At 37.1% G+C, this 13,177-nt stretch overlaps 1 protein-coding gene across 1 annotated transcript; it reads right to left on the minus strand.

The window, feature by feature from the left end:
- Window positions 1-3,056: 3,056 nt before the first annotated feature.
- LOC102236177 (collagenase 3-like) lies at window positions 3,057-6,751 on the minus strand. The gene is made up of 11 exons (XM_005808909.3): window positions 6,584-6,751; window positions 6,381-6,491; window positions 6,058-6,185; window positions 5,819-5,967; window positions 5,599-5,724; window positions 5,355-5,510; window positions 5,144-5,264; window positions 4,521-4,654; window positions 4,278-4,437; window positions 4,052-4,155; window positions 3,057-3,458 (listed from the first exon to the last, which is right to left on the minus strand). The coding sequence occupies exons 1-11, from the start codon at window positions 6,749-6,751 to the stop codon at window positions 3,355-3,357; spliced, it is 1,461 nt and encodes a 486-aa protein (XP_005808966.2). The 3' UTR covers window positions 3,057-3,354.
- Between the last annotated feature and the right edge of the window lie 6,426 nt (window positions 6,752-13,177).

Here is a 13,177-nt window from a genome sequence, read left to right on the forward strand (position 1 = left end):
GATTATTGACAATCTCCTGAAAGTTCAACAAGTACCCTGGGTTACTTAAACAGTGTTTTCAACCAACCAAAAGTTTAAATGATAAACTACTTCAAATTCTGACAACATTTCTTAACAACGTTGTCAGAATTTGACAACATTGTTACTGAAATAAGCCATGAAGTAAATGTTGAGAAATGAGCAGTGCGTGATTCACTATTTTTGTAGACATTTAGAAGGCCCTCCTACTGGTTTCCATGATGATTCGGAGCCCAAGAGCTCAGGCGTCATTGCAGGTTCAACATGTCTGAGTCAACTGTGAGTTCAGTTCACAAAACTCTCCAAGTGGATTTCACCTCGAGATATCTGAAGGTAATAAATAAAGAAATCCAACCATAGAGCAGATATACAAAAATGTTCATCAAACAAATTTTTCCTCCCCTGCATGAAAAGGGAGGAAAAAGAAATTTTTAGCTTCCTAATAATGTTCTCCCAGCCTTTGATAAGATCAACACTGGATCTCTGGTGAACGGATCTCTGTAATCTATCTGTGCTGACAGTTATCTGGGTTTGTACACCACTGTACCAATCAATAGCTGCAGAATCAGCTTTTCTAGATTCAAGGGTTAATCTGCACAGAGGTTGCACCTCTTTAGTCAGGCATGGCTTTGTTAATAAAGCAACATGCAGGAGCATGACAAGAAAAAGAAAGACCCTGCAGTAAATAAACTGACATTAGGGAAGGAAATAAGAGGGTTGCACACTCTGCACCACAAACACCATAGATTCTTCTTTTACTTGCGAATTTTAAAATGCACTTATACAAACAGTAGCTGTTGGCACCATAAAACAGCTTGTGTGCCCCACAATTGCTAAAGATGAATTTGTTATGAGGTGTGTGCATGCTGGTTAGTTCCCACAAAGAAACCATGTCTCTACCCCACAGGGTTTGCTTACATTCTGAACAAGCAGCTTAGCAAAGGTAGAGCGGGGGTCTTGCGTAACTTTGTTCCTAGTGGTGGTCTGGGAGTGGAGGTTCCCAGAGGAAACAGCTTATATCCTGAGCTCGCTGCCCTCCCTGTTGTTCTCCTCCATCTGGTTTCCATCAAGCACTCCTGCTCTGCAAAACTTTTCTCTTTCGTCTTTTTTCTGACCAGCCTCAGAACACATTTTATTTATTCGTTTGTTACGAAAGCCTCTGAGACAAAGGTAAAAATGGAGTCATGGCAGATCTACAAATAAAATAAGAGTGAAACAGTGAAAAAAAATAAAAAATAACAGTTGACTAAAATGTTAATTTAAAGATGTGTGGCGATATGCTTTTTGCTGGCTCATCCCAGTCTGACTGCTAAAATCCAGATCATTGCAGCCATATAGTCATCCTGGCTCAAGTTTTAGTTTCATGACCATCAGCAGAATTTGAAACATACCTGACACTATAAACCCTTCAGAACAGTAAGACTTTAAAATTCAGAGTTGATTATCTTCTCATAATCCCTAATTTATGTTTTCGTTTTGTCTGTGAGCGGCTTACAGTAATATGTTCTGACTGGTGCAGAGAGCAGATCGAGGTGTCCAGCTGGGGCTCTAATGAGATAAAAAGAGTGAAGCTGACTTTAACTATAAAACCACCTTAAAAGACTGAAATGATGTTGTTTTTTATCTATGTATCTAAGTTTTTCTGTTTCCTGGACAAGTTTTTTAATGTCTTCCCCACTTCATGGGTTTGAGCAAACCGCAAATGAGCATGTCAGAACATGTCTGTAAACCTGGAAAAACAAGAGCATCCCTCTTTTAGTTTCCATTGATAAATGAGGGCTTCAGACTGAACAGCAGCTCTGTTTCTCTGGCTGCTGACATTCAACCTTCAACAAGATGCAAACAAAGCTGGAGGAGAAGAGATTTTACCAACAGCTTTTCTCTAAAACAGTTTCCAGAGTCTCACACCTAAAGCATATCATATTTACGAAGGTCAACTTTTCAGATATTTTGTGTGTTTCTGGCAGCACAGTGATGAACAAACAGAATTTGTGATCTGTTGACGCAGCAAAATTCCCCAAAACCTTAAAAAAAAAAAAAAAAAAAGCCAAATGATGTGATTGCTTCACTGCTCTCTAATTACATCCACATGACTGAGCCTGTGGATTAGGCTTCTTGGTTCAGGAAACACTATTTCCTGGACTTTGACGCAAGGTCTTTGGCCAGTTTTTTTTTTTTTTAGTGGACGCAAATGAAAACAATCTTAATTCATCTCACGTCTGTCCTTCAACACATTCTTTTTAACTCACCACATAGAAACTATTTACTGAAGTGGTTAGTGTTCAGGTAAGGTGATACACTTTAAATTTTAAAATGATGACTTAGTAAAAAAAAAAAAAAAAAACTTTTCTCAGCCCTTTTCTGCTGAAAGTGCATAAATTTAATTATTGTTTGACTTGAAATGCTTTGTAATTTAGACGTCTGAGTGAGAAATCCTGGGAATGATGCAGCGTTTTATGATCACTGGTGTTATACAGTATATGACAGTCAATTAACCTCTCCCAAAATTTACTGAAGGACTCTAACTGGATCAGGAGTCTCTTCCAAGAGGATGGCGGCTGTTCTCAAACTGTAAATTTCTAGCGTCCTCTTGTGGTAACATTATGCAAATGAATTTATTGAAAATCTACAATTAAAAGAGCTGCTGTAAAAAGACTCTTCTCCTTTTTCTGCTTTGTGTGTACTGAGCTAGTTTATTGATAGTGCATCTGTTGAATAGTAAAATCAAAAGTATCTGAATCTCTGTAAAATATTTTTTTCAGGGTGCCTTTCAAAACTGTTGATTCCTCTTTAAGTTTTTCATATTTTCTCAGGTTGCAGTCTCAAATTTCAATGTATTTTATTAAGATTTTATGTGACAGACCAACATCTGTTTAGCTATTAAGTCAAACAGTGACACAGCTTTTAATATCTTTCTACAAATGAAAGTTTGAAAAGTGTGAGGCCAGGCAGTAAGTGCATCTGTAGTAAACACACAAAACACCCCACCTGTTGTAACTTAGAAACTAGAGAAGTCAGTTAGCCACACCAATGAGGAATGCAAAGAAAATTAGACTTTATTTATTCACATGTGTGAATCCATGTAAGTTGAATTCAGTCAATAAATTCCTACAGACATCCTGGTGAATATCTGTTAGAAAACATCCAGTATAAATAAGCAACACATGCAAAATAAATAGGTAAATTATAAGTTCATGAAATTCTGAAGAATCACATGGAATTCTGTGTCCAGCACAAATCTTTTGACATTTATTTTTTTATACCCCAAATCTGTTCATTTTAACACCCTACTGCGTTTTGTCCCATCCCAATTTGTCTAGACTGTTTATCATCTGTTCACATACAGTTGAGGAAGGAGTTGGTCCTCATAATGCGGATCACCTTCCTGAATCTGTAGCTGTACTCATACTGCATATTTTCATGGAAGAAATACAAGTAGCCTGCAAGAGAACAAAGATGAACAAATGTAAGGAAATGACAGAATATAGAAAACATCAAATATTCACAGGAATTTCTTTAAAGGAGCCGTGTGAAGTATTTTTGCAACATCTGGTGGTAAGGTTGGAAACTTCAATAATTTAAAAATGCTCCACATTCTCTAATTTGAAAGATGCAGCAGATTAGAGTTTCTGCTAATTTCCTGAAATACATAACAAGCTATTTTTAGTGCTCATATTAGTTATGAGCACTTATATTTAGTCTATACTAGAAGGAGTATAGACTTCTTATTTAATCTATTAAATAAAGAGGCATGAGTAAAAAAAACCCACTTATTCTTATTATAGGATTCTACATTGAAGGTTTATTGTTGCTGCATCATCAAAAAGTCATTTTTTTAAGTGTTCTGTTAAACAGTATTTGTGATCTGTGTTCTGAGATTTCAAATCATTGCCATGAGTATTTAGTGGAAGGAAAGTCAAAAATAAATTGGGATCCTTTGTTCTAAATGAACAGATTTGAGTCCCGTATTTTATTGCTACCAGCAAATATTAGACATTGGATCATTAACTAAATACTGAGTTTTGCATATTACCCTGTTGAAAAGTGACAGCATCAAACTCGTCATGCATTCCTGGAAAGTCATCCTCAACAGATTTTGGAAAACCAGGGTCCATGGTGCCTGTTGCTTCATCGTAACTGTAGGTAACACAAAATGCACAGAAATACAGAGAATCAATAAAGATTCCAAGAGACCAAGCTGTGAAGCACAAAAAATGTATTCTTGCCTTTTTAATATCACATTCTGTGTAACATCTTACCTCCAGTATTCTTCATCGGCAAAGAGCAGAGTTTTCCCAGTGTTTTTTATATGCACAGCTGCATCTATCTTTCTAACTGATTTGGGAAGACCAAGTTTATGTATGTACTTTGGGTAGCCATCCACAACTGAATATCCATTCAAGGCCCACATACGGATCCCTGGTTGAACAAACAACAGGGTATTGGTGTTACATGTGCTGTGTAGTATATGTTAGATAATCAGACATTTATATTTAACCCACCACTAAATATGAAGACTAAATCCTTCTCTGGGTACTCATATGCTGCATCCACTTTATTTGGCAGGGAGGGCCATGTGGACTTGATCAGTGTTTGCTCAGGTTCTGCCATCTGTGGATGGAGTCGCCAGTAGAACCTGCAAAAAGAAGCAGCGCTGCAGACAAACTGGCCAAGCACTCACAAAAATGTTACAGGTGGAGAAATTGGGATGGGGTAATAATTGAAACTGGTTCAGATGAAAACTGGATTTTTGTCCAGACACATTAGCCTACGTCGCAAAAAAACTGTGATAAGTTGGCAATGGCAAAGTTATCTCTAAGCTGCCACTGACTGTTCATCAAATGAAGCGCAGGATTAGGCAAAACTCTGCTGGGTCGAGATGAAGCGTTTCATGTGACTTTTAAAAAAACTCTAACTTCGAAGAGTTAAAGTCATTATTGGATATTGACTTCTTGTCATTTTTGTTATATTTTCCAGTTTCACCACTGTGAAACAGTTTACTGATAATGAGGAGTTTGGTTTCAATGTGAGCCATTAGGACGATGTTAGCCTTCACTTTACCTGTCGCAGGTGCCCATTCATCGGGGCACCTGGATCCAATGAATGGGACATGCCTTCACTTTACCTGTCTTTGAAAATGATGGTTTCTCCTCGTAATTCTGTTACAGCATCAAAACTCAACTCAGGATCACATTTGTTAGGTGCATCGGGTTTTGGCTTCCTTTTTCTGGGATTGGGGTTGGGACCTGAAATTGACATTTACAATAGCATGAACAGACTTTCCTCATGCAATTATTGTACATTACAATTTCTAACCAAAGTTTCCATATGCCCACCATAGAGCGCTTGAATGCCTTCAATGTCATCTTCAGCCAGTGGGAAGCCAGAGGTGAACGAGTAGACTGGGTACATCAGGGCACCTGCGTCCGATGAATGGGACATACCAAGTGCGTGACCTAACTCATGGGCTGCTACAATAAACAGATTGTACGCTGCAGAGAAAATACATAGAATTTAAACCACTGTTCTTTTGTGACAGAATTCGGTTTGCTATTAGTTATACATCTGCATCATAGTCACCTGATGAATCTTTGGTCCAATGTTCATCCTCATCAAAGTGAGTGTCTCCTCCAATGCCTGGGCCTGGAGGGTAGGCATGAGCCAGCAGCCCATCAGGTCCGTCAAATGGATTGTAGTCACCATGCTCTTCAGTACAAAAGGCAAACAAGTATTGAGCCTGCTGAACCTAACATGAACTATTTAACATGTGTACTTTCTAAAAGCCACAGTGCTTCATCACCTTTTGTTCCAAAGCTGATCATAATGTCTGCGTTGCCATCATGCATCTTCTTGAAGGTCAAAGGGGTGACATCCGCCCAAACATTCAGTGCGTTTCGGATTGCTCTGTCTACATCAGATCGCTTCAGATCGGGAGTATAATTCACAATCCTGAAACATTGGAGAGCATGAGACAATCAGAACATTTTTATAAAATTGACTCAAAATATCAAATTCTCTTCTTAAGGATTTAATAGTTACCTGAATGTGACGTTGTTGTTTTCCCATTTGAGGTGTCGAGGGAAGTGGTTGTACTCCCCAACATCTGGCACGCCACATCTGGGCAGCGTCATGACCTCCAGGGTGTTGTCATCAAGATTTCCAGTTACCTTCGCAAGTGGAAAAACAAGAAAATTGCAAACAAGTGTCAATGTCAAAACTTTGCTCTTTCTAAAGACTTTAAAAGGATGAGAACTTCTTCCATATGTAAAATGTTGTCTATACAATTTACTCTTAAAATGCTGATGAGAAAAGAAAAGAACCACAGAAAAAGTCTAAATTAACAATTGCATACTTCTGGTTACCTGAAGCTTGAAAAACTTTTGCATTTGCTGGATCTTGTTTTTAAAATCACTTAATGACGACCGTCTACTTTGGAGACCAGTTGGAAGACCATAGTAGTGACGAAGGTATTTCTGTGTAAAAAAAAACAAACAGATTTTATGCCAAATTACAAGAAAACACTGAAGTAAGTATACGAAGGGAAAAAGGTTTACAAGAATCTTACCTCAGCTATCAAGAGGTCGTCTATCCTGACCTTTTCTGTGTCAAGGTTTTCTTTCTTCCCAGTAGGCAGAGGCAGAGCAAAGGAGTATTGAGCCAACACCGGCAGCAGCAGCATCAGCAAAGGAAACATTGTTGACACCGAGTTGTCCAAACAAGCCACTGGCATCATGAAGCTCTGAGGGGTATTTAAAGTGTTTTGCCCTGGTGACCACCCCAAGCCCCTGTGAATCATGCAAAAGTACCTAGCCACTTCCTTTTTTGGTTGTACAGGAATGTGTATGTATCTGCAAAAGTACAGTGACTTCTTCAAAACAGAAACTCTTTGATGAACATAACCCATTGCACTGACTTTGGTGATTTGAGAGCAGATGTTTTCTTCAGTAAAAATGTCTCATCAGTAGATATGGCTTGTAGAAGAATTGCTTGAATAAGGATAATTTCCTCTTTTTTTTCTTTTAGCAAAAAAGGGAAATTACCTTCATGTTGCTGTGTGTCTTATGATAGTCTTGTGTCTATTTTCTTATTTTAGAGTGAAATCTGGGACGCATGAGTAAGAAACACAACAAAAAGATTTATGTCAATAGCTTAAACACTAGCCCTCCAGCCTCATCTATTTAATTCAAATGTTTCCTGTCATAGTTCAACATCCTCTTAATATAAATGTTTCCATGTGTATTAGTTTAAACACTTAAATAAATGAATATAAGTATAATGAATTATAAACGGTTTTTTTTCCGCCTTCACCTCTCATGGTAATGGTGGTGATAGTGGAGGGTCATCATAAATCTATTCTTAAACAAAAAATTAATTAAATTTGAGATTTAATTTTTGCACAGTTAAAAATGTTTTGCCCTAATTTATTTGTCAGTCCTTTCACTAAGCTGTTTAAGTTCAGATTTATCTCACATTCAGATTTTCACTCAAAATCTTGCTAGTTAGCTAACTGCTTAGAAAGTCTCAAAAAGCTTGGAGCACTAAAAGTTGGAGCAAAATAAATAATTTGGTTTTGCACAGCCTAGAAGATCTTGATTTATCCCTTGATGTATTTAGGAAACACTGTTTACCAGGTGTACAATTTATCTAGACAAAGCACATAATTGGTTATTGTATTCCTGAAAACAGACAATATTGAATCTATGAATACTGTTTCCAACAGTATTCGGTATTTGTGTACAGTATTTACAATGCTGACTGGTATTTTCACACCTCTGAGCTGGATTTAGAAACAACACAGAGAGTAGGACTTATAAATGTCAGTTTAAAAACTAAATTTATCACAACAGACCTGTAATAGATTCAATTCTTGCAACGCTTAAATAAATTTGATAAAAAGCAGATTGATATTGTGCATAGGTTACTCCTAACTTTTTGTTTACATCAAACGGCCACGGTTTTTATAACTAAAGCCAAAGGTGTTCATGTTTCAGCTGCAGAATTAGAGCCAGTGCCAAAACTGAGCCATGAGCTCATGTTCTGACGTTACTATTAAAACCAGATGGAAGTACTATTGAATAAGTTGTTTAGCACTGAAACTTGTTGAGTGGAAAATCAACATTATGTGAACTCCCACTTTTAATACGTGGTATATGTTCTTAAGAAACTGGGAATTTTTTTTTTTTAAGAGTTGTGATTCAGTAACTCCCTCCAACACAGTATTTTCCACAGTTTGAAAAAATATTAAATACTCAAAATGAAATTATATTCATTACATTATAACTGAAATGAAAATATTTGTAAAGCATATCAGTTGAAATATTCACTAAATGATATGATTTCTACAGAGTGCATTGGCCCTGTTGTGTTCAAAGCAAAGCAAGAGTATCACTACCTCGTGTTCTGACATGTAAAGACTTGCTGCTGACTTAATCTATTATTCCATCACTGTCTGGGAAAAACAACAGAGCTATATCATTATCCACTCACTGCATCACAACAATAGGATTCTTTAACTTCTTAAACAAAATGCCATCTGTATCTGTCAGATTACGACTATTTTCAAATGTTAAATTAAGTATTCTAATAATAAACAACCAAAAAACAACCAGTAACCACGTCAAGCACTAACCAGAAAACAACGTATTTTGGTTAGAATGTATGAATGCAATACATTTTGTTTGTCATAAACAGCAATTTATTATAAAACAGCCCTGAAATGCATAAAGATCGAGATATAAATCGAAATCGGCCAGATGATGATCCTTGATTTATTCGATTGTAGGTTTGTACTGCTCACACTTTCTAAACTAAGCTGACACTTAGAACGTTATGTCCAATTTTTAAGAAAACAATTATGTTTGAATGTGCATAGACAGACAACCAACTTCGGGATTTGAAAAGGTACCGCTAACTGGACTTTATCGGAAATATGATGCATGTCTAAAAATGTGACCACGCGTTGCAACATCCTGTGCAGACAAATATTTTTGGAACAGCATCAGTGTTTAGGGGGTGGTTGACAGAGTGAGTCTGATTCATGCAAGGGGAAGTTAGACTCTGGAAGGATTTTTTACTGTTATTTTAGCTGCTACACCCCCACACAAACAGTACCTCAGTTCAAAACCCTTGAAAATTGTCATACAATATTCATAAGTTATAGAAAGTATTACATATAACATTCAAGTAAACAAAATAAACATATTTGTAGTTTGATGAGAGAAGAACACACTCTCTAAGACAGGGGATACACTTGTTTTCTTCCAGAAAGCAATGACTAAAAGACATGTGCTAAACAGCCGGATGCCTTTAATTCACTACCCATTTCCAGGACTTTAATATATGTTGCAACTGAACGGGAGCCAGTCAACTTGCTATTTGTATCCAGTATTTCCTCTCAAATACACTTTACCGATTTTTGCTTTTATCGATCCCCGAAGATTTGGCAATTAACAGTAAATAAAAGTTTAAACTGAACAAGCTTTAAATGGTCTTTTATCTAACTGACATGCTGCGTCTGTATGATTTTACATAGTGGTTGCAGATTTTTAGACCTTCTTGGACTCTTCACAGGACAAATCAGGAGTTTTGTTCAAACCCAAAGCCACTTGGTTTTCTCTGATGTTAATTCCAGTGGTGCACAGAAAGACCACTACTGGACTGCAGCATATTCCGTTGACAATATTGGTGTGTAAAAATGTTTTGTTACACTGGATTCAAAGGCAACAATGCAGTGGTAGAATACCTTTCTAAAGGTGAATTCAATTTGCTCAGCACTAATGAGATGTCTAGAATACATGTCTATGAAACAGACCTGTTACTTTTTAGACACAGATGTTTAAGTAGAAATCTTTAATTTAGCCTATTTTAAATTAATCTTGTTTTAGCAGTCAGGCTCAGTCTTTAAAAATGGATGAGTTAGTTTACATGGGTGCAAGCAAAATCTAACTACAAAAACAGTAAAAAAAAAAAATATTAACAATAATAATACAATACTGTAGGCTTAGAATTAAGACATGTTGTGTAAAGTTTTAGGTTGAAATCCCAAGAACTGCTGAGCTGATGTCATGCTGTCAGGTAAATTTGAAAAAAAAAAAGTCTTCCCGAACACTAGAGGGCGGCAGAGACTCGATGCAAAAGCTTTGGATGCTTAAACCTTGACTGTAAGTGACTCCAGTCTCCTCTTCACAGTGGCAGGCCTAGGTGTGCATTTCACACCCAGGCCTTCAGTAGTGCTCCGTCTGAATCAATCCAACCCTCAATAACTATTTTATGGCTATAAAACTTCTACAGCTGCGACACACATAAAAAAAGCATCAAAAATAACCTGATAAAATTGCAATATTATTTAGGAATATAGCAACATTTTACTCACCAAAAATCCTGATTATTTGTACACAAAATCCATCCTCCTTTCCTTCCTCAAGAACATTTCAATTACTCTGTTGTGCAGATTATCCCTGCGTTTCAGTTCCATGAAGAAGTCCTTTTCTATCGCCATCGAAGCTAATGCTGAAAGTCCAGCCTGCCCTGTCGTATTTCTGGCATAAGTTTTAGTTAGTAGACTGAAAGTGGCGGACAAATCCTTTTCCCGGTTGCGACAGGCTCGCTAGCTTCGGAGTTGCCCGACCTTGCTTAACAACGTCCAGCTTTTCTTGAAAAGTCCGTCTTGAAAATGGCTTTGACAGTAAATCTCCAATCAAATCCATTTCTTCTCCTCCTTCACCCATTGTGGGTTGACAAAACAGCTATTAAATCAACACAACAATATCTTTGCTTGTGCAGCTCGCTACAGATGCAGTTTGCTAGCTCTGGCTAGTACACGCTTTGACTAGCCAATCAGAGCGTGTGAATACGCTGACGTTTCCGTACACTTGCTAGAGGGCCTTGGTGTCGCCAGCTCAAAATCTGATTGGTTGAAGCAACAGTTTGATCGACATTTATTTTATGCTACAGGGCCCGCGGAACTGATTGTGAAGGCCGCAGGCAGATTTCTTTGACCCTGGCAACAAATAGTGGCTGAAATGTGATTGGTTAAATGCTTAAATATGAAAATACACGTCTGGAAGCAGCGCAACCAGGGGGCTAACAGTGAAAGGAAGCGGACAGACCATTTGGATTTATTTAATACGTATTCATGGACAAAATATAATTAACATCAGTCTGTGATTCAGATATTTTTAGGCCAGCAGAGAAGGCCTTGAAGGCCCTGACGGCCCACCACTGCCTCTTCATGACCCAGTGTTTGCACAATTCAGATCAATTTAGGGGACCAAGGATTTTACATAATACTCTCTGCATAATCAAATTTGCTGGACCTTATGATCCATGACCTGTAATTGTCATTGCTGTCATTATATATTGAAGAGGAATGTTAGTTACATTACAGTAAAAAGGTTTACCTGAAACTTTGTGAAAATCTTGACGTTTTTTATGGACACTCAGTGTAATCTTCATCTTAGTCAACCTTTATTTTAACAGGAATGCAGAGCCTTGTATTACAGTGCCTTATATCACCACTAAGGGGAGCCATAGATGTCTCTGTCTGTGATGATTTCTAGGTAGTGTGAAGATCTGGATGTGGATTCAGGATAATGCATTCACAGTTTGGATAAAGCTATGATTTCTTACTCTTACTTATTAATAAAGTAATTCATCTGTTAGATTCATGGGGAGGAAACAGGAAGTGGGTGCTTCAGTTACTAAAGAAATGGAAATGATGAGGTAGTATGGTATAAAAACAGATATTTGCTCTAAAATTTACTCATATACTTTGTATAAATATGCCTTATATTGTCATTGGAAATAGTTTCCAAGGCTTTTTAAAGTACAATATATATATTTTTTTTATACTACTTATGTTTGTTCAGTTTTAAGTTTACAGGACCACAGGACAAATACAGGACAAATCAGACTGTTGTGGTTGGTATCGTGGCTCAGATAGTGATTGATGGTCCAACGGTATAAGATCTATTTTTTTTTTACTTTCATCAACAGTCTGTCAGAGATAATTGTCAAGCTGGGAAGTCAAGCTCCAGCCAGTTGATTCCCAGAAAGCAACATTTTATGAGAGCAACATTTCTTCGTGGTTTTCTGTGTTTACATCTGACTCAATTTTCACTGGTGTATACTGAGTTAATGTTGCCCTCAAAATGTTGCAGAACTTTGTTTAACAGACAACTGTTAAACTTTCTGCTGCAGACTAAATATATTTATTAAGTACATTTTCAAATTCCTATTCACCAATTCAGATGATCAGTCAAGCTTTTGTTCATTTTAGAAAAATCCTTAGTATTTTCTTCTGGGTTTTTTTTCAAAGAAAAGTTTTTTTCTTTTTTTAGCCGAGACTCTGTCAGATTACTGCGCATTGAGATTGATTAAAATGTCCCAATCCTACATGAGGGGAACGGTTGACCAACCAGCGTCATGCCCCAGATCCTCTGCAGGTAGTAATAACCCACAACCACTATGGACTGCGATATTTAATAGAGGATTATAGAATGAGTGACAAGTTGTAAAAGCAACGCTGTAGCTGCTCAGTTGAGTTCACATGCAAGTGCAACATCTAATCTGATAAATATGTACATGGTAAATATGATAGCATGGACATTGGAGGTATAATGATGGTGACAGAGTTCATTCCTTGGAAATCCTCTGACGGCTGGAGGTTGTAAGAAACTCCTTTGATTCTGCAATTGCAGCAACATGAGCTGCAAGCTCACATGTCCCATGATGTTGGTGGATCGCCTTTTATGATGTGTAAGAATGATTCATACTGGTGCTGGTGTTTGCAAGTTAATTGCCAAACTATGATGAAAAAGGAGTCAAAATTTCAGGTAAGAGTAGTTTTATGGCATGATAATTTCACAGGCCTCAAATTTAATAATGTTGCTCATAAACAAAATAAAAAGAAATATTTAATGTTTATAGTAGAAATCCAGAAAACACACTTTGCATATAATCAAAATATTCTTGTTATTTTGTTGAGTAAAACGAGGACTGAATTCTCTTGAAAAACTATCTGTCCCCCATTGTTAGATGAACTAATAAGGTTACTGCAGATACTTCTGACACCTGCCTACTGAATTATTGCCTCTCTTCACATCTCTCATGTACAAAATATGTCAATAGACATCATGGACAAGACTGTAAATCTGAACAG

This window comes from Xiphophorus maculatus, chromosome 18, assembly GCF_002775205.1.
Source record: "Xiphophorus maculatus strain JP 163 A chromosome 18, X_maculatus-5.0-male, whole genome shotgun sequence".
NCBI lineage: Eukaryota > Metazoa > Chordata > Actinopteri > Cyprinodontiformes > Poeciliidae > Xiphophorus > Xiphophorus maculatus.

Excerpts from the sequence above, each read along its gene's own strand:
- LOC102236177 (XM_005808909.3), bottom strand. The coding sequence starts at position 6,751 with ATGATGCCAGTGGCTTGTTTGGACAACTCGGTGTCAACAATGTTTCCT. Across the intron at positions 5,725-5,818 it reads GATCAGCTTTGGAACAAAAG|AGCATGGTGACTACAATCCA; the intron begins GTGATGAAGCAC and ends TTTGTACTGAAG. Across the intron at positions 4,655-5,143 it reads ACCATCATTTTCAAAGACAG|GTTCTACTGGCGACTCCATC; the intron begins GTAAAGTGAAGG and ends TTCTTTTTGCAG.